This window comes from Myzus persicae, unplaced genomic scaffold (genome assembly GCF_001856785.1).
Source record: "Myzus persicae strain clone G006 unplaced genomic scaffold, MPER_G0061.0, whole genome shotgun sequence".
Classification (NCBI taxonomy): Eukaryota; Metazoa; Arthropoda; class Insecta; order Hemiptera; family Aphididae; genus Myzus; species Myzus persicae.
Window position 1 is genome coordinate 139,828 of NW_019103557.1, and position 27,557 is coordinate 167,384.

At 28.6% G+C, this 27,557-nt stretch overlaps 1 protein-coding gene and 1 long non-coding RNA gene across 10 annotated transcripts in view; one reads left to right on the forward strand and one right to left on the reverse strand.

The window, feature by feature from the left end:
• Positions 1 to 189: 189 nt before the first annotated feature.
• On the reverse strand, positions 190 to 6,192 carry LOC111034757. The gene is made up of 4 exons (XR_002604582.1): positions 6,131 to 6,192; positions 5,828 to 5,842; positions 512 to 551; positions 190 to 293 (listed from the first exon to the last, which is right to left on the reverse strand). It is a non-coding gene; the product is annotated as an uncharacterized LOC111034757 (long non-coding RNA).
• A 3,186-nt stretch (positions 6,193 to 9,378) lies between these two features.
• Positions 9,379 to 27,557, forward strand: part of LOC111034754 — a 71,987-nt gene continuing 53,808 nt past the window's right edge. For 7 of the 9 annotated variants that reach the window (XR_002604579.1, XR_002604578.1, XR_002604580.1 and 4 more), the window contains exons 1-10: positions 9,379 to 9,539; positions 12,727 to 12,789; positions 14,500 to 14,544; positions 15,176 to 15,190; positions 15,925 to 16,020; positions 18,290 to 18,322; positions 21,725 to 21,784; positions 23,247 to 23,261; positions 23,383 to 23,424; positions 23,991 to 24,032. Coding sequence is in view for 6 of the 9 variants with exons in the window: in XM_022316102.1 (XP_022171794.1) it covers positions 9,428 to 9,539; positions 12,727 to 12,789; positions 14,500 to 14,544; positions 15,176 to 15,190; positions 15,925 to 16,020; positions 18,290 to 18,322; positions 21,725 to 21,784; positions 23,247 to 23,261; positions 23,383 to 23,424; positions 23,991 to 24,032 (523 nt within the window). In the remaining 3 variants the exon portion in view is untranslated. The remainder of the gene's footprint in view (positions 9,540 to 12,726; positions 12,790 to 14,499; positions 14,545 to 15,175; positions 15,191 to 15,924; positions 16,021 to 18,289; positions 18,323 to 21,724; positions 21,785 to 23,246; positions 23,262 to 23,382; positions 23,425 to 23,990; positions 24,033 to 27,557) is intronic. The other 2 variants (XM_022316105.1, XM_022316107.1) reach the window with 2 other exon arrangements.

The window sequence follows — 27,557 nt, forward strand, 5'->3', positions numbered from 1 at the left end:
TAAAATTATGTTACCTATTAGACATTATATACCAATATGGTTTGCAGTCATTTTAATTTTCTTCGTTCTCTAACTTAAGTTAATAAGTTAATGGAAAATTGTCATATAACTTTTAACTTCACTGAGTTTAAAAAAAAATAGATTAACTGTTAACTTTAAACTTTTTAAAATGTTTTCCATCAACTTAACTTAACTCTGTTAAAAAATGATTATTAACTTGCCCAGGCTAGTACATTGGGTAAGCCAATTATTGAATGACATTCGCTTTTGTATATTTATTGATTCCCGTGTATCTATTAAATGAATAAATCACATATTATTACAATTATAATTATCAGGTCGGGCTCTTAGCAAAGAAAGTATCTATGATGTTTACGTAATGAGACTAATTAATAACGGTAAAATTTTTTAATCAAAAGATTACATCAATAGTAGCATATTTTTCTTATGTAAATAAGACTACAAAGATATTTAATAAGATACTTAAAGATCATAGTTATTTACCACCTACTTATCTAATTAATGATCATTTTTAGGATGCAGGCCATTAGCTGAAACAGAGTGGAATGAAGAACTACAAGATGCAAAACGTTAGATTTTAGAATATTAAAATTATATTATTTTATGAATTGGGTACCAACATTTTACATTTTAATAACAGTCATAATATTTTACAGTTTGTATGTTCTCCGACTATATTGTTAATGAAATTCAATGTAGACTTTCAGTGGCATGAGCCCGTACATATATGTATATTGCATAATATTGGCTTAGAATTGCATATTAATTGTTCAATACCTATATTGCCTATTCACATTCAGTTTTTTGCAGTAGTATCTTTAACCTGCTTAAGTAATGTTTGTGTACCCGGAACAAAAATTTTCAGTGAATTTTTTGAGCAAAACGGAGACATTACTGCAATATCAACTTCCAGTTTCTATTACATTTTTTTTCGAATCGATACATGTCATATATTGTATTTACATTTCCTATAGGTAAATATAAAAAATGATAACGAATACATCCATATATTACATTCATCTTCATGTAAATATTTGTTTTACCAAAGGACCAGTTTGTACATACGCTATATTTCCTTATTCTTTGAGTTATTAGTTTATTACATTAAAACGTATCTAATCCATCCATATAAGAGAACAAGACAAAAAAATTTAAAAAATATAGTCAATTCAGTAGTACAAGTTAACACTAAATATATAAAATGTTTCAGTAAATAATGTGGTCGCTACAGAACAGTTAAAATTCAAATCATAAGACGCAATAAATACCACCTTTGTTTATAACACAGAAATATTATCAATGGTATTATTTTTTAATTGAATAAAAATAAAATATATTTCTTGTTAGAAATTAAAAATTATAATCATAATCATTATAATCATTTAACATACTTGTCATATAACAATTGCGCTTGTAATAAAAACTAATAAAACATGAAATATTTTCGAAATGTATTTGTATTTCAAACTTTAAAATTACAATATAAATAGGTACACATTATTTGTAGTGTTGTTAAGTTTATTGTATTTTATTTATTTTTTGTTTGTTTATTGTGTAAAACTGTAATAACTGATAAGTATAAGATAAATAAAAGTATTATAATCGACATGTTATATACTCTGTTCAAAATCATTTTCCCACTCGCACCCATTTCAATTTTTCATTTATCGTCAACTCCAATATTTATTACTCCATTCCTGACGATTCCAGCCACCACTTCCTGAATTCCTGCTCAACCCCGTCCCCGAAGGAAAGCTTGCAAATTGATTTTCGCTGATGAAAGTTAATGTGTATTTTTATAACCGTAAAAAACTTAAAAAATTGTAAATTGTAGAGAATTATAAAACACTGTAGAAATAATGTTAACAGTTGTAAACGTAGAAAAACTAGAAAAATGTAAAAAAATCAATTTGAAACCGTTTATAAACGTTTGACACTGCAGAAATAACAAGTCTAAAAAATTATAAACATAAAAAACTTAAAAATTCAGAAACCCACTAAAAATAAAATAAAATAATAATTATTAATAAATAGAATATTTTTAGATTCTAAGTGTAGCGTATGAATATACATATTTTTTTTATGACCCCAGTTAAGGCAGTCGGCATTTAGTCATTGTTTTTCACTTTCATATTAAGCACCCACCCACACCTAAAAATTAAAATCTCTTACCAGTCCCGTGACGGACCCATTTTTTTAAATTTTTTGGGGTGGGTGGGTGCTTAATATGAAAGTGAAAAACAATTACTAAATAATGATTAATTATTATTGCAGGGAAATAATAATAGTGATTCTTGTGTTTATTATACATTTTTTGTATTATGGTGGGTCAATTTTAGGTAGCTTTTCGGTTATTCCGAGTTCCTTAGGTTCGTCTCACCACTGTCCGATGTGAATAGACTCAATAACTACCCTAATATTTTTACCATATAATTGGCAAATAATTGTAAGCGAAAGTTATAAGTTTATAACACTACTAAATTACCCCAGAATAGTGCTACATTTTGTAATGTGACAAGTATATTACTTAGTACATACTACCATTGAATATTTGAGACTTGAGTACATTATATTGTACAGATAAATAATGTGCCTATTATAAAATATATACTAACATTTTTACTCAATGCTAATACATAATTGCTCATCGGTCATCCACGATCCACATATAACATAACTCTCAAGATGATTTTCAAGATACTTTCATAACGTTACTTCCAATACATTTCTTTCATATTTCAATTATTATCGGTCAAGTTAATTAATAATACTATTACAGAAATTACATAAGATGAAATGTGAAAACTATAAATTGTTAAAATATGTTTTGTATATATTTTGCATCAAGTCTCGAGACATTTTACATTGATGAAAATAATATAATAGTGTTTCTTCTAAAAAAAACTGACGATATCCATATTTTTATTTCCAATTCACGTCTTTCAATACTAAACGACGTTGATGTTTCACATCTTCTGCCCGTCCCTTAATGGACTAATTTTTTATTATATTTGTTTTATTGTTTTAAATATTAATACTATTTAATATCATATAAATAGAAAATAAATAAAGATTCTCCATTGTGTGTGGCGTCCGAAAAAAATGTGTAAAATTAGGACCAGTGTGTTTCCAAAATAAGAACAACGGAATTCCAGCTTCCTCAAGAGATTATAAAAAACAAAAAAAGTTTTTTTCTTGTACATTATTTTTTTTTGGTACATTGAGAGAAACATGAACTGAATTATGGTTGATGTACTCTGAATAAACAAGGAACTTATACTGTGCTGTCTGTATGTTATTCAATAATAATAGTTCAATAAATCCATTTGTAAAAAATTGAAAGAAAAGCGACGAAAACGTTAATGGTCATGAAAGCAGTTCTGTTCACTATAGTATTATTAACACTATAGTATTATACCTATAGGTATACACGACGAAATGAACTCATCGTTTGAATAATAAAACAAATACTAATAAACAGTTAATGAAACTATTGGAAGTAGAAGAAAATTATTGGATTGATATTTTATAAAGTATTGTTGAAGGTATTCGTTTTCTCCCGTCACGGGGTCTTGCATTTCGGGGTAGTCACAAAGTGATTGGAGCAACGGTTTATGATAATTATTTAGGAAAAATTGAGTTGCTCGCTAAATTTTATCCTGTGTTGAAAGCACCTATATAGAAAATTATGGTAACAAAGTCAAGGGTAGTGTGTCTTACATATAAAAAACCATTTGTGAGGAACTTATTGGTCTTTAAAAGTGTTTGATCACATAATGCCGATGAAATTATTAAATCAATGTATTTTGGTATTGTTGTTTATTCAATTCTAAATCTTGCCCATATTGATCAGCTGTCGATAATCATACGTTATTATTTGAATGGTACAGTACATGAACGGTTTCTTTGCTTTACCTCTTTTCATAGTCATACTGGTGAAGCTCTAACCGCTATTGAACTAGAATTTCTCAAACGAAGTGGTATTGGCCAACTGCCGTGCACAAACTTAAGATAATGCAGTCAACATGTCTGAGCACTCTGAGAGATATCGTGGACTACAGGCTCAAATTAAAGAACTGAATGAATTTTATGTCCCATGTGTTGCTCATCTTTGAATTTAGTTGGAGATTGCAGCGAAAACAAATGTTCAGAAGCGATCAACTTTTTTTAAATTCTTAAAAAATGATATGCGTTTTTTGTAACTTAACCCATAGACGGGTTGTATTATTAAGAAACAGTAAAAAATTAGAAAGGCTTTCAGAAGTCTCTCTAGTACACCGTGGTCTAGTCGTAATGATGCTATTGAAGCATTTGAAGCATTGGCTGGTAATTATGAAGAGATATATAATACGTTATCTGACATTTCTACAGATATAAATGAAAATGCTGACACTCGTCATTAAGCCGATTCAATTAAGAAAAAGTTAATAAAATTAGAAACAGCTATTACTTTTTTTTCAGAAATGTGTACTAGGTAGATGCTACAAGTGTTTATTTACAAAGAATTGATATATTTACTGGTATAATAGTATACTTCAATCATTGATAACATGTGTGATCAACTCAGAAATGATTTTTACGCAATTAACGATAAAGCAAAAATATTGAGTATCTAAGTAAATAAAGAATAGTCCAATAGAGGAAAAAACCAACGTATAATTATTCAAATATATTCAGATGGTACTTCAGATCATGAAAATTTAAAAGTTAGAGTAAAATTCATAGTCAACAATTGTTTCGTTACTTATATTATTAACAAAATATTATTGATAAATTGCAAATCAAAATAAAAAAAAAGGTAGTTCAGCGCATGAAAATATAGCAAACCTCTTTAGACTTTTCACTCGTTTAGTAATGAATTATTAAAAAAATTTGTATATAATTTAGCTAAAGTGTATTCTTGTGATCTAGAAGAATGTCTATAAGACGAGTTTAAACAATTCATAGGTCAACATGTTACAAATGATCGTTGAAGATAATTTTTCAGGCCCTTTTCTACGTGTTTATGTACTTATCATTCCGAATTATTTTAAGTATACCAGTTACTAACTATGAAAGTAAACGATCCTTTTCTGCACTAACCATAATAAAAATAAATATCGTTGTATGATGGGTGAATCAAGACTGACATCTCTATCAATTCTCTCAATAGAGTTGAAGATATAATAAGACAATTTGCTGAGGAAAAATCCAGGAAAAAGTTTTTTAAATATATCTTAGATTAGATTAAAAATATATGTATATTTTTTTTTATTGCATATGCCACATTACAATTAGAATAAAATGTAATTTAAAAATATGCCATACTTCTTTAAATAATATTTATTAAAAATTACTAAATCTGATTAAATAAGAGGAAATTGTTTTGGGCGAATGAGCCTCACTAAAAGTAATAGCCCCCTTTAAATTATGACTATAATCCGGCCCTGGTTGTGACCTTCAGAAATCGAAAATGACGTTCGTATATAATTTTAATACTTCCGTTTTAATGAGTTTAGAGAACACTGGACAGCTGTTACACAAAATCAGTCTTGAAAAAAATACTTTTAAAATTGTAACTAAAAACTGACACAATTATACAAATGAATCCATTCAGAAAGTATTTAAGAACAAATACCAATACTATTTGTAATTTTCCTTATAAAATTTTGTAATTAGTAATTAGTAGTTTGAAATAATAACGTCTCATCTAATTGTAATTACTAGTTAAATTTAGAACTTTGACTACCAGACTACCTACTTAATTTTATAGTACTATAATTTATACTGAAAAATGAAAATAAATAAAAATTTAATAATACATTACTTTAACTCTGGAATACTTTGATAAATTAAACAATAAACGGTTGTTAATGAAATATAAAATAAATAAATGTTTTATAATTTGATTTTGATTTAAAAAAAAAAAAAACAATAAACCTAATACAAATTATCAATAATAACAATTTTAAATGTGATAAATAATAACAATTCTTTTAAATTTTGTGTAATGAAAAAGTGTTTAAATAAATAAACCTACTTGATTTTCAAATACAAATAAGTCCATGTATTTAAAATGTATTCTTAATAGTAAGTGCTTAGTACTAAATTCGAACCATTTTAAACTTACTATTATCAACTTATATACCATAAAGGCATAAATATTTACTTGAATAATCACCCTGTAGTCTGTACAAATGTGAATTGAAAACTATAATATTGAAAAATCAGATACTATGACAAGCTGTAGACCGTGCAACAATGCGCTTTGAACGAACACTTAGTTAAACAAAAACAAATGCTTCATAAACACGTTTTTCGGAAAAACAAAACGAGCTTAAAGAGCTTTATTTCATCAGAATGTGAATTTTCAATTTCTACTGGATATTTATTTAATATTTTTCTTTGTACGAAATATATTTTTTATTGGGTGGGTAATAAAATACATTTAACATGTAAATATTATAGATAAATTAATGAACGTAAAATATATGAAAATATGAAATACATTTCATTTCAATTTTTACAAAATGTATAATTTCTATGTTGGGTGCATTTAAATGTTAATCAATCTATATCGTTTAATTATTACATTTAACGTTATATTTATACCAATTCTACTTATTTTGTTTAGGTAGACTTAAGGTTAACTTAATCTGACGTATATATTATTTGTATCATTATTTGGTTGTCACCTGATTGCGGCCCAAAGTAACCTTTTTACCTTTTTACCTTTTCACCTATCCCAATTGCAGCGAGTACACATTAGGTAGGTTTGTAGGAAACTACCTATAAAGTGGTTATAAAAACTAAATAAATATCCCGATTGCGTCCGATACGTATTTTGACATAAATATATAACTTTCGTATTCACGATTCCCACGATCACCAATATTCGGCGTGGTAATTTCCAGTCCATTAAAGATAAAAAAAAATTAAGATAAAATGTAAGACTATTTTTTTGACGTATACTTTTTACAGTCTTGTAATAAATTATAAATACTTGTATATTTATTCATAAAATGAATTATATTTATAATAATAATAAACGAGACATTGTATTTGAGTCAGGGCTTGCATTTGAAAAATAAATTTTGTTTTACGTTATTTACAATCAAAACGTTATACAAATTTTGAGTTTACCATAATTCAAAATTTAAACGTTATTCAACTTTTGTGTTTATCGTTATTCATAATTAAAACGTTATACAATTTTTGCGTTTATCGTTATTTAAAATTTAAAAGTATTTAGATACCTGTTTTAAAAGGATACGACTATGACCTTTTTTTGGGGACATAATTTCCCTATTCTGAGTTTTAAGTAGGTATTGTTTAATTTTATTTATTTAATTAAATGGGTTAAACTAATATAGAGAAAACGTATGCACGTTAAAACTATAAGTATATTAGTATAAAATATAAATATTAAACATTTGACAACAATTAGACAAACACTGACGAGTGAAGTGAATAAATCTGAGCAAACTGAACACCGAACACAATAGTTGAATAACTTGAGCGGTATAAATTTTGACCGTAGTACAGATAGTACAGTACAATATTATCAGAGCATCACTATTATTAGCTATTGGTAATTAAACTATTCTATTAATAACTTCTTATTAAGTTTTAAAATAATATCGAATACGGGATCTCCCGGATAGGCCGGATACGGAATAAAATTAATTCTTGGATTGAATAAATAATTGAATACTACTAAGTATTATTAAATAATTGGGAATTAATTATTTCGTTTAATGGAATACAGTATATACCGTTTTGCGTTATGTTTTGTTTAATGATACATCATATATTTTGTTAAACGTTACGTTTTGTTTTGTGTTATTTATTTATTTACGTTTATCGTTTTCCGTTATAATTACGTTTACAAATTTCAATCGTTTTTTATCAAATATAACGTTATAATCATAACGTTATTATAACGTTTGCAAGCCCTGATTTGAGTTACATATACCTACAAATATTTCTAATACAAAATGCATAATTTTATTAATTATAAGCTGTTTTGTGAACCAATGTGTGTTTGGACGGGCCGAAATCGGGATACTTATATTTGGGATAAACTACGACTAGTTGTATTCGTGCAGCAATCGGGCAACTCCGCATTATTTTGGCATGTAGGTAGTATAATGGGTAGGTATAGAGGTATAACAGGATAGAGATTATTATAATAAATTACGAAACGGGGGGGGGGGGAGGCAAAGGGAGAGTATACTTTACAAACAACGACGACGATGATACTAAGTTGATGATGGACGATGTAATTGGTTGGCAATTTCGGCTGCTACGGGCCCACAAAGTTGCGCTTAGCCCATTATGATTTTGAATTATGGTTGGCGAAAACAAACAAAATGAACCAGCGAAAAACAAATGTCCTCGGAACACTCCACGAGGTTAGCAAAAAAAAACAAAAATGGACCGGGGAAAGACTTCCACGAGGTTGTGGAAAAAACAAAGTGGACCGGCGAAAAAGAAGTCCGGGAGACGTGACTGGAAAACTTAGCCAGTGGTCGTGAAAAGAGTCATCGTTGGTCGGCGTCTCAGCTTGGACAGCGGTCACCGACGGAGAGTTTTGAGTAGACGGAGCTGACCAGTGTCGTCGCGTCATGAACTTTTGTACAGTAATTATATTTTGGGGGACAGGTTGCCCTGTCGGATATTTTGATATGTAATTGGAATTTTTTATTTTACTTGGATCCAAATATCTACCAGAAACCATCCTGAATTAAAGTATTTTTATGGCCCCAAAAATGACAGACAGAAAAAAATTTTCATTGTTAAATAATAAATTCATTGCCTAGCTTAGAATCTACAACAAACTATATCGTTAATAGCCTTCAATGTCATTGTTTCTTGACATTAAAAGTTAATTCTATTATCATAACCTACTAACTATTAAACATAATATTGAAACGTAACAACTTGAGCATAAAATTCTGAAGAAATGACAATCCTTAAAAATCCATCGTCAATTTTTTTTATTGAAGAGCACCAAATATAAAATTCAGCTTATTGAAAAAAATATAACAATTCACAATGGGAATCTACGACAAAATAATACTGCAAAGTAAATATAAGAACAACTATCAGTAATTTAACTGTAATTTAACGCGTTTAGTAGCTTATGTATGTGTAATATTATGTATGTACAGTTAACATAGCTATATGTTTGATGTACAACCTTTTAAATTTTTATTATGTTTGTTTGTATTTTGTTATTTACATAAAGCTCCGAGTGTTAATTCTTTTGTTTAAAAAAATGTCAATAATTACTTAAATGTTCATGTATGTTATAGGCTTGAAAAATAAAGCGTAATACTATTGAAGTTTTGTAAAATATTCTTTTAGTTTACAGTCTAGTATTTACTAGTTACAGTTCAAGACGTACAATTTTTTAACCAACAAAATGTGCTTTATTTCATATATTATCGTTTTAAATGTTTCTATCATTTTAATGATGATGATTGCTTTTTCTAATATAACGTTTGTGATTCAAATACAATCTTTACGATTATATCGTAAGTATTTAAAGAAAACATAGTATTGGACAAATATTAAACGTATCTACGGTACATTTAGATATTACACGGTTCAATACTAATTGGATTTGTTATCTGTATATAATGTTACTGTGTACTGTGTAGGTATATACATAATGCAGCCAGTGGCTTTACATGAAATAATTATGTAATAACACATAGCTTATATTATGTATTCATATATAATATTATTATATTCATAAAATATGTATATTGTATACTGTACCCATAACTTATATGATCATTGATCAATGTTCAGGCTGTTAATACTTAATAACAAACCAGCGGCGTATTTACGGGGGGGAAGGATTGGTATTTTTTTTCTATTATTGAAGAATTTACCTACATACCTTGACACTAAATCGTGTTTAGTATTTACTATCTTATTGTATTTTTCATTTTACCAAATAAAGTAGAAAAAAAATCAGTTAAAAGGTTATTAATACCCTGTCAATACGCCACTGAAACCGCCATATCGTAGCTAGTGCGGCGAGTTCGTGCGATTTCTGTCCGATTCCTATCCTAGGTATTGTGCCATACTATATGCCCCAGCAGTTGTATTACTCATTAGTCATTAGTCAGTTATTACTTATTTAAACAAACGTAAGTGCCTTGAAAATTGTGTAATCATAAATTAATAAATCCTTTTTAAAATTATAATAAATCATAAGAAATAAAAAATAAATTTCATAAGTACCATATAAAAAAATAAAAACCAAGCAACTTAAAGACTAATATTGAGTCTTAATCACTATCACTGGATCAATATTAATTAATATCCTTGTGTATATTGAGGATTTCCAAACTGTTAAGCCGCACTTGATCTGTAGTATTTCTAAGGTCAGTTTTAAATCGAAGCAAAATAGAAAAATACCATCTTCTGCCGTAGCTGTTGTAACTAATTTGAAATTTGAACTTGATACTCAATGACTGTCGACGGGAGAATAATAGTTTCGTTGCTTTCGTGATAGTCAGTAGGCCTGTCAGGTCTGACCATAGACCTTATACTACAAGATAAGAACTGTGTATAACAACAACACGCGAGCTGCGTAACAATATACCGCAGTGATGTAGGCTGTCTTTACGAAAAAAAAAATACAATAATCCATGTACTTAAATATTTTACCCTGCTAATCCGCATTACCGTGCATACGAGTAATCGAGTAATCGAAAAGCGCCCTCTATGTGGTTACGCTTTCTATACACTCATTACGTCTTGTAATGACTAGCAATGAGTGTGTGGAAAGCCCGAAAGCGTAACAACATGGAGCTCGATTTTTGGTACGCATGGTAATGCGGGGTAGCAGGATAAAATATCTAGATATTATATAGATTATTGTATTTTTTCGTAAAGGCAGCCGAAATCACTGAGATGTTTTGTTACGCAGCCCGCATGCTGTAGTTATGCGCATTAACTGGCCGGATATCGAATATATAACAATGATGGGTGCACGTGTAAGATTTATTACGAAGGCACCCGGGTATCTAGACACAGCCCTTAAAAGTTTACAGCTTAAAATCCATAGATGATGATTATTATCTATAGTAAAATCGTATAAAAAGTGCTTCAAAGCAATAATGGTCTCATCTTTGTTATTTCTCCTGTTCTAATTTTATTATTTTGATTTAAGTGTAATATGAATTATAAAATCGTTAGAGTATGTTAAATGTGAACAATTATATGAGACTTCAGTGAAAATAAATTTATGTGTGAAATAATGTTATGTTTTATGTATAAAATGTATAGTCAATCGTCAATATATTTATTTTCAATATTAAATTTTTTGCCAAAAACTACTGTTTATAATCCTCGAGACACGTATCGACAATTATCGCGATTTTTATTCTGAAAAATATTCGGGTTCTCCGTAATATGTAAAAGATCGAGCCACATTTGAACTGTTGTTATTTAGATTGCAATAAATGTTGTAATAATTTTCAAAAATTGGCAAAATTTCAAACTTAAATTTAATTTAATCAACTAACGAAAATCATAAACATGTACCTAGATTGATCCCTCGTACATGTTGTGGAAAATAAGAATATTTTTTCAAAATGCAAATTGATGTAATCGTTGTGACGTATTGTTTGGATTAGAGTTGTCTGTTTGAGCGAAAAATAAATATTTTTTCTGAATCACAAAATTGTTATCTGACTTGTGCGTGTGACTGCTTGCGAGACCTTTTCGTGTTACTACTAACGATCATTTAAGACCAACACAAGACAAAGCTGATTTCTGAATGGATAAAAAATTGTCTGTAAAATTGTATTTTCATATTATTTTTAGTCGGCCAAAAGAAAAAAATTGGATGGGAGCCGGGAGGGTATAACCTTAAGGCTTAAACATCCATGGTTGAGCCACTGAATGTGGTTACTTTACTACTATTGTTTTAAATAATATGGAACTATATTAATTATACTTAATATATTGTATTTGTTTATGAAGCTACAGTAAGCACATATCCGTCTCAAAAACGTACAACATAGCAAAAACTGTTTTTTTTCGGGTTAGAACCGCCAGACTAAGGCGACCGAATTTTCGCACTATAAAGTGGACATTTACACTTTACATTTCATCGTTTTTATTTTTACCATATCACAAACACAAAAATATCCTTATTGTTAAAAAATTCAATATTTCAAACTTGAATAACTTTTTTTATATTTATGATATCAAAGAAAATAATAACGATGATTCACAGTAAATTTTCTCCTGTTTATAGTGTGAAAATTTGGTGCTCAGTTTTTACTAGTCTGGGTGGTTCTATCCTGTCCAAAACAGATTTTGATTAAATTATTTGTACTTAGAATATTTTCAAGCCGCAATATTTTGGGTTTGGAAAATAAACGAGTTAATCGTGTATTTTCCAAACACATGGATTATTCGTAGATCGGAGTATTTTGATTTATATTTATCAATTGTAAATTGAATTAATATCATTCATGGAGCATTTGAATATACAGTAAATAGACTATTAAGTGTTAGAGTTTTATTTTTTAAATTATTACCTACTCTACTCATTATATTGTGTCATCATCACCATCACCCGTACGTAAGCAAAAAACGTTAATACAATTCTCTAAATTCTTTCAAAATACAATATTTTGAAATAAAATTAATTAACTTATTAATTAAATTGTAATTCAGCTTTTAATAATTTTCCAGAACTTACAAAAATATATGATACAGATTACGATGCATATTTTAGAAGAAAAATAACAAAAGACAGTAAGACCACTTGATTAAGTTTATATAAATTATTAGTGTAAAATATAAGCACAATAAAGTTTCAAATCTTCATATTGCTTCTATTCATTATATTTTTCATGCGTTAGATTAATTCTCGTATTCAGTGTAGTTGTTTAGGACACTTTTGTTGCGATTACCAACTTTGTCTAACTTAACATTCTTAGGTTAAATTGCTTTAATTTTTAACATTTTGATTACACTACTCCCACATCCGTGAAGTTCTCCACGTCCAATTTCTATCCTCATGTCACGTCGTCACCTCAAAGTTAAACTGAGACAAAAATTCATTACTTCACTTTAAAATAGATCCCTGAATGCACCAGATCTTCTTGAAAGAGTTTGCTTCTGTTCAGTGTTCAGTCATATCCTACCCACAACCAACTACCTTTTGCTATCCAGAGTCACACCTTATACTCATAAACGGAGCACGAAGTTGGAATGCGGGTGGGTGGTAGGGTCATTCCTTGCGACCAAAAACGTTGTTATTAACAATTACCATACAATATTATACAACTTATTGAATTATATTAAATTATATTTCATATTTATTAAACTTAATCAAAATGAGCTATATCAAAATTATAACACCTCAATTAAAATATTTTTTTGCTGTAGAAAACTAGTATAGCGCCTATGAGTTATGACCAGAATACGATAATAATTACTATGACACAATATCTATACACAACCTGGTTCATTATTCACACATGTGCAGAAGTGTGGAACAACATGCAGCGCGGCCACCTTCCCCCGCGGAAACTTCATCTATACTATGGCCACACTACCCGATACCTTGAACGGCCATAATCAGTCACTTTAACTCATGCTCAGAACATATTTTTTACCGACTAATTCCCTCTCTTTCAGATTAAACTTAATATTCAATATATTTCATATATGTATTTTAATTATATTCAGAATTATAATGTAGGTATAACATTATTATTTTATTTGCATTGTAGTATGAATTAACTAGTTCCATTTTTCTGCCACTTCTTCCATTTGGAGAATTTATTGTAAAATAGACAATTTTATTTTTATAAAAATATAGGACGTCAACATTTTTAACCATGTTTTCACATCAGCAAAAATATTGTCCTATTATAGGTATAAACTATAAGATATTCATGATGAATAAGCTTATTTCTCATAATATTGAATTCCAGAGTCCAAAATATTTTTAAACTGTTTTCAACATTTTGATATCGCCGTTTTTATTGTTCGGCAGTAGCACAGGGTTTTAAATAGATGTACTATTGTACTAACTTTGTAGTGCCAATTTCACGTAGGTCTGATTAGCGGTAGAGAGAACAAGTATAATATATTATATATTAAATGAATTGAACATTTACCTTCAATTTAATTAAAATAAGGTTTTCGTGTTAAAGTGACTCATATAAAATATTAAAATGTATTAACATAATACAAACAATATAAGAAATCGTAAATATCACATTATCATTTTTCATAATTTATAATAATCTATTAAATAACATGTCTTCATAATATTATATGATGGCAATTTGTACGTGTAAAATGTGACCACTGACCACCTTTACGCTTTGTTTACTGTATCAAAATATACGATACCAAATTGTGAATCGACTATAGTCTATATAGTTAAATAGATTTAAAGAATAATCAAATTTGAATAATGAGTCGTATTGTATGCATTGGTTATATTTTTAGAGGAAAAAAAATTGAGTGTTACACAATTTTATGCGGCAAAATACAGTAAGTCAAAAAACAATTTTTAAGGTTGCCAAAAAGGTTTATTTATACCTATAACCAAGAGTGTGCCGAACTACCAAACATAATTTCGTCCGGGAGGGGAGGAGGTAAAGCTGGTAGTTTGGCTAACTCAAAAAAATGTTTGGAGTCTTGTTATCTTGTTGGAGCCATTTATTAGGCCGTTAAAGTGCTTTTATTTTATAAGTTAATAATTAAGTCAATTTGTTGAACTAACTATGAAAAAACAAATTATAACATTCATAACGATTTATTAGGTAGGTATACAAAATTAGGTTAACTGAAAAATATTTGGATTCAACTCTCTGGTTGACATAAATTTCACGTTTCTACCAATACGCGCGAGAAGTACCTTACACATTTGATAATCGGGCAGTTAGTCGGTACTAAACATTCAAACTTTGAAGTGTTTAAATTTTAAATTACCTAATGCATTTGATAATCAGCCAGTCAGTCGGTTATAAAAATTCAAAATTTGAAGGGCTTTCATTTCGAAAAGACAATTTATTTATATTGAACTGTTTTGTAAATAAAGTTTTTATCAGCCAATAAATAAATAATAATAAAGTTAATCTATTACATAAAAGTAAATTATTTTCTTTATTCATTTTTATAGATTTAACATTCATTAGTAAGTAACCTATAGTCACCAAGTCATCACAAGTCTAAAATGTAATTTAATATAACAATAGTATTTAATCATTTATTGGTGACCAGTGACAACCTGTAATTTTCTGGTTTTTAAATCTTTTTTGCGTATTTATTACCTGCACATTCGTTTTGTGTACTATTACATTTTAGTTCATCTCACAAACAAGTGGGGATTTTTTTAGTTAAAATGTATTTATTTCAATTTATATATTTAGATATTTTGTATCTACCTACATAAACATTAAAGCTGAACAGCTTTTGTGTTTGATTTAGAGATTTCTATATGTTTAAGAGAAATTATTATATAATTATTATTTGTATTAAAATAGCGATAACTTACAATTATATTATTCAGTACCTACTCAACAATTGATAAAAAATACTAATATTATTTTTGTTTTATTTACATAGCTGTCAGTACTAAACTTTTACAGCTAAAAAATATTATTTATTATTAAAAGAATTAAAGAATTACATTTCGGCTGTTTCATATAACAGATTACAGCTATATAATCTTGTATCTTCACGTGTGAACGTGAACGAGTTCCATCAAACAAATGTGTGTTATTAGGTTGATAAAAATTAATTTCTATGTAAATATATTGTTTTATCTTTACGTACATACTACATAATAATATGTACGATAATCATCCTGATTGAATAAAATTAAAGATTGTATTAATGTATAAAATACATCTTTTATTTTTTTTTCAGGATATAATGTACCTGAGTCAGCTAACAAATATCGCCAAAAATCCTCAAAACAGATTGATAATTGTGGTATTTATTTTGAAAAAGGAGATACTTATTGTAAGTTTATAAGTTAAATGCTAATTTAATAAGATTATTGACTATTGTTCTTGTTACTGCGGTATTGTAGACTATATGGTAAATAATAAAATGATCACGGTTGAGGTAAAAAACTAACAAATAGTTTTGATTTTATGACGATTGACGGTGACAGTGGTAACGTATAAACTAAAACACACAGCCGACAAGTGTACTGAAGAAGACCCGACCGTGGTACGTATGACGTATTGTCTTCGATGAGAAACACAAGCTGAACACTGCCGTTTTGGTGAGAATGACCGCATTGATAGCCCAGGCGGAGGAACGCCTTTGGGCCGGTCTTCACCTGCCCTATCACTGTATGTTATGACTAGAGCTCGGATTTTGTAGCGAATGCTTCTTTTAGGGGGAATATGATAGGAAGATAATTCTTATATATAAATAGGTTTTGAATCGTTCCGATTTTAATGAAGTAAACTTTGTTTTGCTTTTTTTTGCTTTTTATTGCTTTTTCCCATATTTGGTTCTTTTTTCTATATTTTTATACATTTTTCTTGAAAATTTAACTTATTTAACTTATTTATGTGTATATTATACTTGGACTAAATTAATATTACCAGAAATTATAAAACCGGTGAAAAATTAAGTAATTAATGTATGACTGATAAAATAACGATGGTTATTGTGTCAAAATAGTTTTATCTGCAATTATCTATAGTTGTATTTACGACTCAAGGAAAGTGAAAATTATCTGAATTATACCTGCGTATTTTTATAGCACGTTCCAATACTTTAGTTGACTGGTAAATATCAATCGACAATCAGTGAAATAAAGTGCTCTCTATAATCGTCAAAATGCCAAAAGTTAAAAATAAAAATTATATTAGCACCTATTAGTATGAGTTTTAATGAAAGTAACGTGACTAAATATATAGTCGTAAATTCCTTTTTTAATATTTAATTTTATGTGTAACTGAAATTTGTTTTTTTAGAATTAAATTTGATAAATGTTTTTTTTTGCTTTTTTTGGCAACTTAAAATGCTTTTTTAAGGATTTATTTTGCTACAAAATCCGAGCTCTAGTTATGACGATCGCATAACCTGGCAATGTAAGCACACGACGTCAGTGTGGCCTCATACAAGTGAACAAAATAAAGGCGCTAACATTTGGCCATTTCACTCCTTAGGATAGTCCTCGACCAGGTCGGTTAAGAGGAGAAAAGCTTCTTGCCCCCCGAAAAAAGTACACCATTTAAAAATGTCGTAATTAATAAGTAATAACACATTTACGTGAATATAAAAAAAGGAAAAACAACAATAATATAATAATACATTTATACTTTGAATACTTTCCAAGATTTGGCGTATTAAACAAAAACTAATATTATTTCATACTAACATAATATGTAAAAAAAAACCACTAAACATAAGTTTATATAATCTATATGAAACGGTTAGAAAGACGTCTTTGACAAGTTGGTCTAGACTCCCCCTCGGATGGGTACTCGTACTTCTACATCCTCTCCGAACTCCACTTCTTCGTCGCCTGGTGAACTGAGGATCTTCCACGATTTTAGCTGCGAAACGCGGGCGGTGGTCGAGTGCAGCTCTCGGCCATCAGTGACTATTTCAACGACTTGATAAGTGTCAGGCTGCCAAACTTCAATAACCTGTATTGGCCATGATTTGCGTTATTAGGTCACAATATATGCATGCGATTGGCGCTCGAACCAACAATAGTTGGACGCACCAGTCTCGTCTTTCTATTCAACAGTAAAGATCTTAAAAATGAATTTCGTTTCGACGAGTGGGTGTTCGATTCGGCAAAACAAACGCTCGTTGATCTTGACGTCCCCTCAATTTTAACTGTACTACAGCTGCTTGTGTGTGTGCTCATCTACATTTCGAACAATGACACCTAATTTTAGGACAGTCTCTAGTATATATAGCCATTAAAATGTATACCGTCTTCTATTTCTGTTTTTTTTTACAATGTATTGAATTACTAACGTTTGATACAAACATATTAAAGAAAATAATTTTTACTATTATTTGTGTTTTTATTTCATATCGTCACATATTTATTTTTTATTTTTTAATCCTAATTATCTTTTAAGATACTGTATATTATTGTTATATTTATATTCAGAACGTATTACAAATAAGATAAACATAAAAAAAATTTACCTACCATAAACGTAATGTTATTACTAATTATTTCAACTAATCTAGATGTACGTAAATTAATTATTTAACAAATTGACAAAATAATCTATTTTTTAAAATTTAGGTCTCAATGAGTACCAAACTACGAACTATGCAGGTAAATATTTAATTTTGTTTGAAGTTAAATTTCATGTTGTGTTAAGTTAATAATAATTCATAGATATTATTAAAGTTTTGATATAAATAATTTATGTTCTATTATCTTAAATATTAAAATGTTTTCTTTTTTTGTGTTTGTAATCAAATCAATTGTTTCTAAATAGTCATATACTTCATTAATATTTTTTGGCAATACACGTAATATTTGTCGGTGAGCTCGATATACATTATCGCGTAATTACTTTGTAAATCTTAATAAAAGTAAATTAGTATTTACTAATGCGCAGTTCTCAATTTCGGAAATTACGATTTTGGATGGTCTTACCGTAATATCTTCAATTGCAATTATTTTTGTGATAGTCCTGATAATTAGACGCACAATTTGTTTTGTCTCCTCGTCGTGGTCATGTTCTAACTAGAACTTTTAAGTTTGATTCATCTGTTAAATAAAAGAATAGGGATAATGAATAACTACTATATAACAAAAGTTAACAGTTTTGGTATTCCTTACCTGTTTGTAAATTAGGGTAAATTAAATATATATTTTTGCTGTACATGTTTTCTTGGCACATCACCAACACGTTTTGCCACAATGGCTCTCGCGGGCAAAAGAAACCTAACCGAACCGATGTTATAAATTCCATTGTAATCATGTACGACCGAACCATGTGTAACACTAAACGTGGGTCATAAATTTTGCTATCAACTAAACGATTGCGAATATTGTGATGTTCTACAATATTTGTAGGTTCCGCTTTTAGCTTTTTTTATCAATTTCATCTGATGATAGCCCCTGCTGGGGGCAAATGTAATTTCAATACCTTTTGATAAGGCACGCGGTCGCTTCAAGTACCGGTGATTGTAAACTGCGCCCAAAATACAGGTAAACACAAAATCACACATGTAAACTGCGCCCGAGTTTTTATCAAGAGTAAAAAGGTGACATGTAAACTGCGGCCGGATAAAATTACAGGTAAAATACTTAATTCGTCGCAGCCATATAATTTGAATAATTAAAAAGAAAAATAAATACAAATATTACAAATAATTACATATGGTGGATACATATTCGTCAATTTGAATTTGACTACGATTATATTTATTAAGAGCTTTGGAATTTATAAAATTCATACTTAATTCGTTACAGCCATATAATATGAATAATTAAAAATAAAATATCATTTTAAAAAGCAAAATAAATACGAATATTACAAAAATTAACGTCATATTTTTATAATATATTAGGAATTAATATAAAATAAAATTTTAAAAATTAAAATAATTATAAATATTACAAATAGTAACATATGGTGGATACATATTCATCAATTAGAATGTGACTACTATTATTTTTATTAATTACATTTTCTAACTTTTCGCGTTTTTTTTTTGTTTTAGAGTTTTGGAATTTAAACGGTTCATTTATACTATTTAGTTTAATGTATACTTCTATTTGAATTTCTTTTAACTTTTCTATGAACATGAAAATATTTGGATGAGTTGTATAAAAGCTGGAATTAAAGTGAGAATGGAAAGACTCGCATACATTGAGGTTAAAGTTGGCTCTGCTGATGCTTGAGCCCATATTTCAGGTGAATACTGAGCTTCTTCACTTATACATACGTCTACCAAATAATCCGCAAATCGTGTCACTCTTTCGTCGTCAGGCTTTGATTTCATTAAATAATTGACAAAATACTCAGATAAACTTCCCTGGACTTAGAAATGGTAAACCGTAACAATGCACTAACCACCTTCTAATATCGCTGTTTTTATCTTTATAGTCATTACTTAAACCATTTTGTTTGATACTTCTATTCCAAGACTGTGCTAAATGAAAGCGACATCCGTGGCCAAACAGTAGGCCAAACAGTATTACATGCTAAATGAATAGCTTTTTCGAAATCTATTACAACATCGGATGGTGAAATAGTTATATTGTTTTGGAAACTATATTCACAAATAGATTTTAAGCAATTAGTATATGATATTGTACTTTTATCGGAGAGTAAAAATATGGCGAGTGGTATGTAATAGTCGTTGATAAAACCATGAATCGTAAACATTTGTGTGAAGTATTTAGGGCATTATGAAAATGTACCATCCATGTACAACCATTTTGATAGTGCAAGAGCTTTTAAATTAGAAATGCAACTGAAAACAAAATATTTCAACTCCTTGTTGTTTATTAATAAAAATAATTCATCTCTATTTGTCTGAACACCGCGTTCATCAAGAAGTAATTGAATTTCTTCAATTGATTTAGGGAATGGAGGCAATATCTTTCTTCTAGCATTATATATGTTTCTTTTAATATTACGTACATAACTTACTTGTAATTGTTCCGTTGGTATATTTTTAATACCATTACAAAATATTCTACTAGGTTTAGTGCATATATCTTCAGTCGCCTTGCGTTTTACGATACCAGTCACGAATTGTTTTTAAAGGTTTTGATCACTTAATGATTCGTGGTTATGGTTTAAACTTTATTCAGTGATTCTGTCGTCATCACCTACCGTTTTTAAAAATGCTCTACAAGTTTTGACCGTACATCGCCATTTAACCTCACCCGAACTTAGAGGCCGATTAATTTTACGAAACTTAAAATTAGAAATAATTTTCAAACATTTTTCACGCTGCGACATGAATTGTTCGGCCATTGTGACTTAACTGATTAAAATGAATACGATAGGTTCTAGCAGAACTATGCTGGAAGTAGTGATAACCATCAATTGTCGTATTACTGCAATATAGATATTTGATAACGTGATGGTATTTCTTGACGAAAATATAATGTCTGTGATATACTTGAAAAAGTACACAATCGTCAAACATAGAGACTTTGATAAGTGAACATTTAATAAGTTAATAAGTCGGGCGCAGTTTACGTTATACCTTTTTAACATAGATAACATTTGGGGCGCAGTTTACACAACACCTTCTCAACTAAGATAAAAATTCGGGCACAGTTTACAAAAAAAAAGGTCATTTGGGCGCAGTTTACGTATGCCCTCAAGTACTGCAGTTTCGAGTGCACTGCATGGTTAGTTATTGTAGTCATAATATACATATATTATTACATTAATTTTATAGTGTCCAATTACCGGATACAACAATAAAAAATCGTTGAAAATTTTGGCCCAATCACCGAGTCAACTTGTTAAAAATTTAAAACTTTAGTGGCCCAATTACCGTATAACTTTTTGAAAAAAGTTTAACTGTGGCAAAATTCCAGGGCTCCTGTAATACATGTTAAATACACGTCACAAGTGCATTATTTAATTTAGATCAATACGCAACAATATTTTATATACCTATAATATATTGCAATCCCATTAGTTTACAATATGCTTATTTAAAATGGTAACTATAATAATGACTTAAATTTGTTTTTTAGTTCAACAATATTATTTTAGGAAATTTCAAATTGCGATGGCAACATTAGTTAAGGGAGCAAGTAAGTGCCTAATTTATATAAGTTAAACTTTTATGAAATTAGTTTTAGATTCTGAGTGGAACGATGAATGTATTGATTTTACAATGATGTGTGTTTTTTTTTTTATTTTTTATTTATTTTTTTTATTTTTTTTTTTTGGGTCTGTCATCACCTTTTAGGACAATAAAACTGCTTCGATTTTCTTTAACAGCAACTTTTCTGATTGGAAAGTGAATCTAGTTGGTACTTTGGGGGGTTAAAAGTAAACATTTCCCAGTAGTTTTCAAAAGCGACGTGAAAAACAAAAGAAAAATTAAGGAAAAACGGGAATTAAAACAAAATCGATTTTGGTTTTGTTGTAACTCTAAAACAAATGGCCGTAGATATATGAAACTTTCACAGGTTGTTTATATTTGCATTTTCTATACACTATAAAATTTTGAAAATAATTGGACTCTTTTTGAACTGTTTACGGACATTGTCAGTTTTCAATTTTTTTAATTTTTTTTTTCTATAAATCCTTAGTCACGGTTTTTTTTATAAGCATTTAAAGTTCAAATATTGACAAAATACGTAAAAACGACGAAAATTTGGAAATTATTTTAAGTTAGAAATTCGTAAAAAATTTTGTTTTTAAATCTAAGATTTTAAAATTTAATACAAGATTCCTCATAAGTTTGTCTACCTTTATCAAAAAAAAAATTTTTAGGAGAAAGTCAAATTAAATTTTTATGAGCGTTTGAAATTCATATTTTTAAAACATTTGATATTCACTCGATTTCTCATATAACGATTTTCTGTTTTTGTTGTAATTAAAAAACGAATGAAAGTAGATACTTGAAAATTTCACTGAATGTTGATATTAGCATTTTCTAAACACGATAAAATTTTGAAAATAATTTGACTCTTTTTGAGATGTTTACGGACATAGTCAATTGTCAATTTTCTTAGTTTTTTTTCTATAAATACCAATAAAATTTTATTTGTTGGGCGAAAAAGTTTGAAAATTTAATACAAGGCTCCTGATATATTTTTACAATAGCAATTGTAAAATATTTAAAATACATAGGCACAATTTTTTTTTATAAGCAATTTAAAATTCGAATTTTGACTCAGATATATTGGTATTAATATGTCTTAAACCAAGACTGAAATACCGTCTCCACTCAGAATCGTTTTTCTTATACAATGATATTGTATCATTGAATTCAAATTCAATTCCATCCATTATACAGTGACCCACTCGTAACCTACTGTACAGCAGAGCGACATCCACTTACCCGCTTTTTTGTTTTTAAGTATATTAATCAAAAAACAAAACGTTTTAATCTCAGTATTTAATGAATGAATACCTACATTAAACTTCTGACAAACAGAGTCATCAAAAAGTGTTTATTTCTTTTTAACTTTTCAACTTCTTTTTTTCACTTGGTCCAAATAATGATATTTGCTAACGTAAATTATTCCAAATTATTGAACACAGTACACACGACAATAGGTAAAGTTATAAAATAAAAAAATTATTTTATCAAATTTAGATCTATGCATTTTTAATATCCAGTAACAAATATTCATGTACTTGCCTCTAAATTATAAACTGTATCAATATTATTTTTCAGCTAAGAAAATGCCCATAAATTCGGAAACTACAACGATTGAAAGTTGGTCAACTTATTATAACCTATATAATTAAAAAAAATTTAGTGTACACGATATTATAATGTTCTTATTCACTAAAAACCTATTAAATTCCGTTATTATAATATTGCTTAGTATTAAGGCTTTATTTAGATGTCTAAAAATAGTTATATAATAATATTGTATCACCTATTACAATATTAAACTTTAAAAATATCACATGAATTGTATTATTATAAAATATTTCACAACGCAGCTAAATAATATAATAACAACATTTGATAAATTCCCATAAACTATGATATCCATAAAAAAAGCACTTCCCTCTCCCCTGGCTACGCTTCTGCGTTCTTAAAAATCTATAAGACTTGTTAGCCTACTCGTGTAGTCCTGTACAATAAGTCCTTCAATGATTATTTGTATACTTAAACTATTCCAAATTATTGAACACAGTACACACGACAATAGGTAAAGTTATAAAATAAAAAAATTATTTTATCAAATTTAGATCTATGCATTTTTATTATCCGGTAACAAATATTCATGTACTTGCCTCTAAATTATAAACTGTATCAATATTATTTTTCAGCTAAGAAAATGCCCAAAAATTCGGAAACTACAAAGATTAAAAGTTGGTCAACTTATTATAACCTATATATTTAAAAAAAATTAGTGTACACGATATTATAATGTTCTTATTCACTAAAAACCTATTAAATTCCGTTATTATAATATTGCTTAGTATTAAGGCTTTATTTAACTGTCTAAAAATAGTTATATATTAATATTGTATCACCTATTACAATATTAAACTTTAAAAATATCACATGAATTGTATTATTATAAAATATTTCACAACGCAGCTAAATAATATAATAACAACATTTGATAAATTCCCATAAACTTTGATATCCATAAAAAAAGCACTTCCCTCTCCCCTGGCTACGTATTGAAAAGGGGGAGACATTGGCTAGTTAAAAGTTCAAATTAAGTTAAAAACTAAAAAGTTTATTAATTTCATTATTTTGATCTTCATCAGTTAATTCATTTTTCAATCATTTAAGAACTTACTAGGCTAATTATTGACTGTTGAAATAACTATGCTGGCTTCAGATGAAATTGTTGGTTTTAATGGTTTTATACATTAATATTACTTTACACGGTTTTAAATACAAATAATCTAATTAAATAATAATAAAAATATGTAATAATTAAATTTCTGTCTGTTCCTTGATTAAATAATATTGTAATATATAGATACTAGATAGACACAGAATACTCTATGTGATCTAAGTACTTACTGATTAAAATGGTAAATTAACATTTTTTTTAATGAGTTAATTTTTTTTTTCATAATAGTAACTTAAGTATTAGCGAGTTAAATTTATTTTTTGTTAACTTGTTAACTATTTGTTTAACTAGCTTGTGTTCACTTACCTTAACTTGAGTTAATTATTTTTATTAACTTGCCCATCTTTGGACAATAACAATGTAGTAACCCATATCAATTATTGCTCACACAAGAATTTTGTTTCGGTTGATGAAAATTAAATATTTGTTTGTTTAAATATAGGGATATCATATATCATATCATCGATGATGACAAAAAATTAAATAGTTGTGTGATTGTATATGATTTTTTATTCTTTTAAACTTGGCATAAAAAACATAGCAGATATTTATTAGGAAAACCCTTGATTTTTCAAGCTAAATTATATGACATCACACCTTACATTTGTTCTAAGGTAGGCACACCTAAAAATATGTTGATCGTACATCCAATTAAAAAAATGACAAAAAATTGTTTTTAATTATTATTATTAAAACTGGCTCAGCTTCATTTGATAGAACTATCAACTTATAAATATTTTCAGCTTTTAATAATTCAATGTTACAAAATTGTACAACATTTATTAAAATATGCTAGGAGTATAATGCCCTACTTAGCAAAAGTGGTGTAAAAACCAATTAACATTAGTTTTGAAAAAAATGCATGTTTGTATTTTTCATGTTATCTCTATTATTTTTATTATATTTGATTTAATTAAGGATTCAGCAGTATCTGCGAATTTTATCGTCGAACAGTGTATAGTGTCAATTTTTGGATAAAAAATAACTGTGTATTAGCAATTAATAATTATTCTACATTTAAATACGAAAAAATAAGTATAATATAACATTTTTAATAAAAAACAATACAAATTCACTAGGGACGGTACCTACTTCCCACATAAATAACTACTTATACAGTAATACCATTATATATTTACCAAAAAAACGGTGAAGTTAAACTCAGAATTCTATTTCACAAAGGGCTTCCAAAGGTTGGTTTCAATACTTCAGAAAACTTGGATATCCGGCAACAGTCAGCAACTAAGTAAAACCAAAGAGATCTGTCTATTGCGCACATTAACTGGTTTCTTCCAAAACTGTCGCGGGATTAGGTCTCAACTCACTAACTTTAAACTTAATGTGTGTTCTATCAATTATGATTTTATTGTTCTTACCGAAACATGGTTAAGTCAGTTAAATGATTATATTTCTGATTGTAAACTAGGCCTTGTTAATTATATTGTTTATCGACGTGATAGAAATAGCTTAACTAATACTTTCTAAGGGATGATGATATTCTCATTGGCGTGCTTAAAGATTTAACCTCACATCTAATTTCTATTTTATAATCAAATGTTAAACCAAGTTTGTAAGTGTCTCTTTTGGGCCATTAGAGTTGGTAGTTAGTGGAGTCAATATTGCTTCTTCTGCTCCTTGACTCGTCTACGAGTCACACATACAGTCAGTGGGATCAGTTATCCGTCAATTTCCAGATCACGCATATATTTTTTGTTTCGACTAAAATTTGTCGGGGATCACTTGGAATAATGATGTTTACATGTTTAGGTTAGTTTACTCTTTTCAAACGCCTGTAAGTGCTCACTGTGTTCTTGAAACCTTTGCATCTCATTCGTGTTTCCAAAGAAATAATATTTTTAACAACACCGGTTCCCTTTTAGGTCTAGTCTTTAGTAACACAACTTCTGTAGTAGTGGATAAATCCAATAAACCAATCTTAGCTATTGATTTATATCACAAATCATTAAGTCTTGCTGTCCCTTTAGGTCACCAGTAACTGCTGTGTTACTCCAGAGTCACTTGCTGTGAACATGTAGATTGTAGGTACACTAATTTTTAAAGTTTCGAAAAGTTGACTTCTCGAATATCAAATCCTTTATTGCATCAATTGATTGGACCTCTACATTTGTCACTCGATCTTGATTCCTTCTATGATGCATTGCATAAATCAGTCATTGAATTTGCATCTTACTGCCACTTAAAAACCTCCTCTAATTCCTTCATTTGGATCTAAAAAAAACCTGAAAAACTGCTTTACTCAAGAAGATAGAACATAAAAAGTTTAAATTAAATCCAAACGCGCATTCTTATAAAGAGTTTTCCCTACTCATCGCCACATTCAAATACGAATCTAAAAATGCGTATCGTGACTCTGTTAATAAAGTTGAAACATCATAACAACAGAATTCATCTTATTTTTGGAAATGAGTGAGTAAAAACCGTTCTGCTAGGGATGTTCCGAGAAATTCGTTTAACACATTTTTCGTCCGTTGTATTGCGACTGACTAAAGAGTTTTCCCAAATTAACAAGATGGAAATTGGATCTTTGCACGTTAAACGAGTCCAACTTAAATTTTTAAAGTATGCAAGTTTCATATAAGGCATTCAATGTGCCAAACAAAATTACTCTAATGAATCTAAAGAATCTTAAATTCTGGACTTTCAATCAATAGCTGACCATATGCAGATGTTAAGTTAGACTTTTCTAAAGGGTCTCTTATCTAATGTTGTTGACTCTCCTACCCATTTATCCCTGACAACCATTAAGATTCCTCAATTTCCAACCAGAGGCCCTGTGTAGTATAATCCAAAATACAAAAGCAGTTATATGAAAAATGAACAGTTAAGACGCATAATGTTCATCGCCAATGAGGATCCCTTCTTTTTAATCTAACTACCTTTATTGTTTACTACCCTCAAATCTTTTCTTATTTTTTTTGTTGTTCTATTTTTAAGCAATATTATTGTTATTATTATTCATATTATATATATTCCATATTCTTTAAGTACTCAGAATTTAAATGTA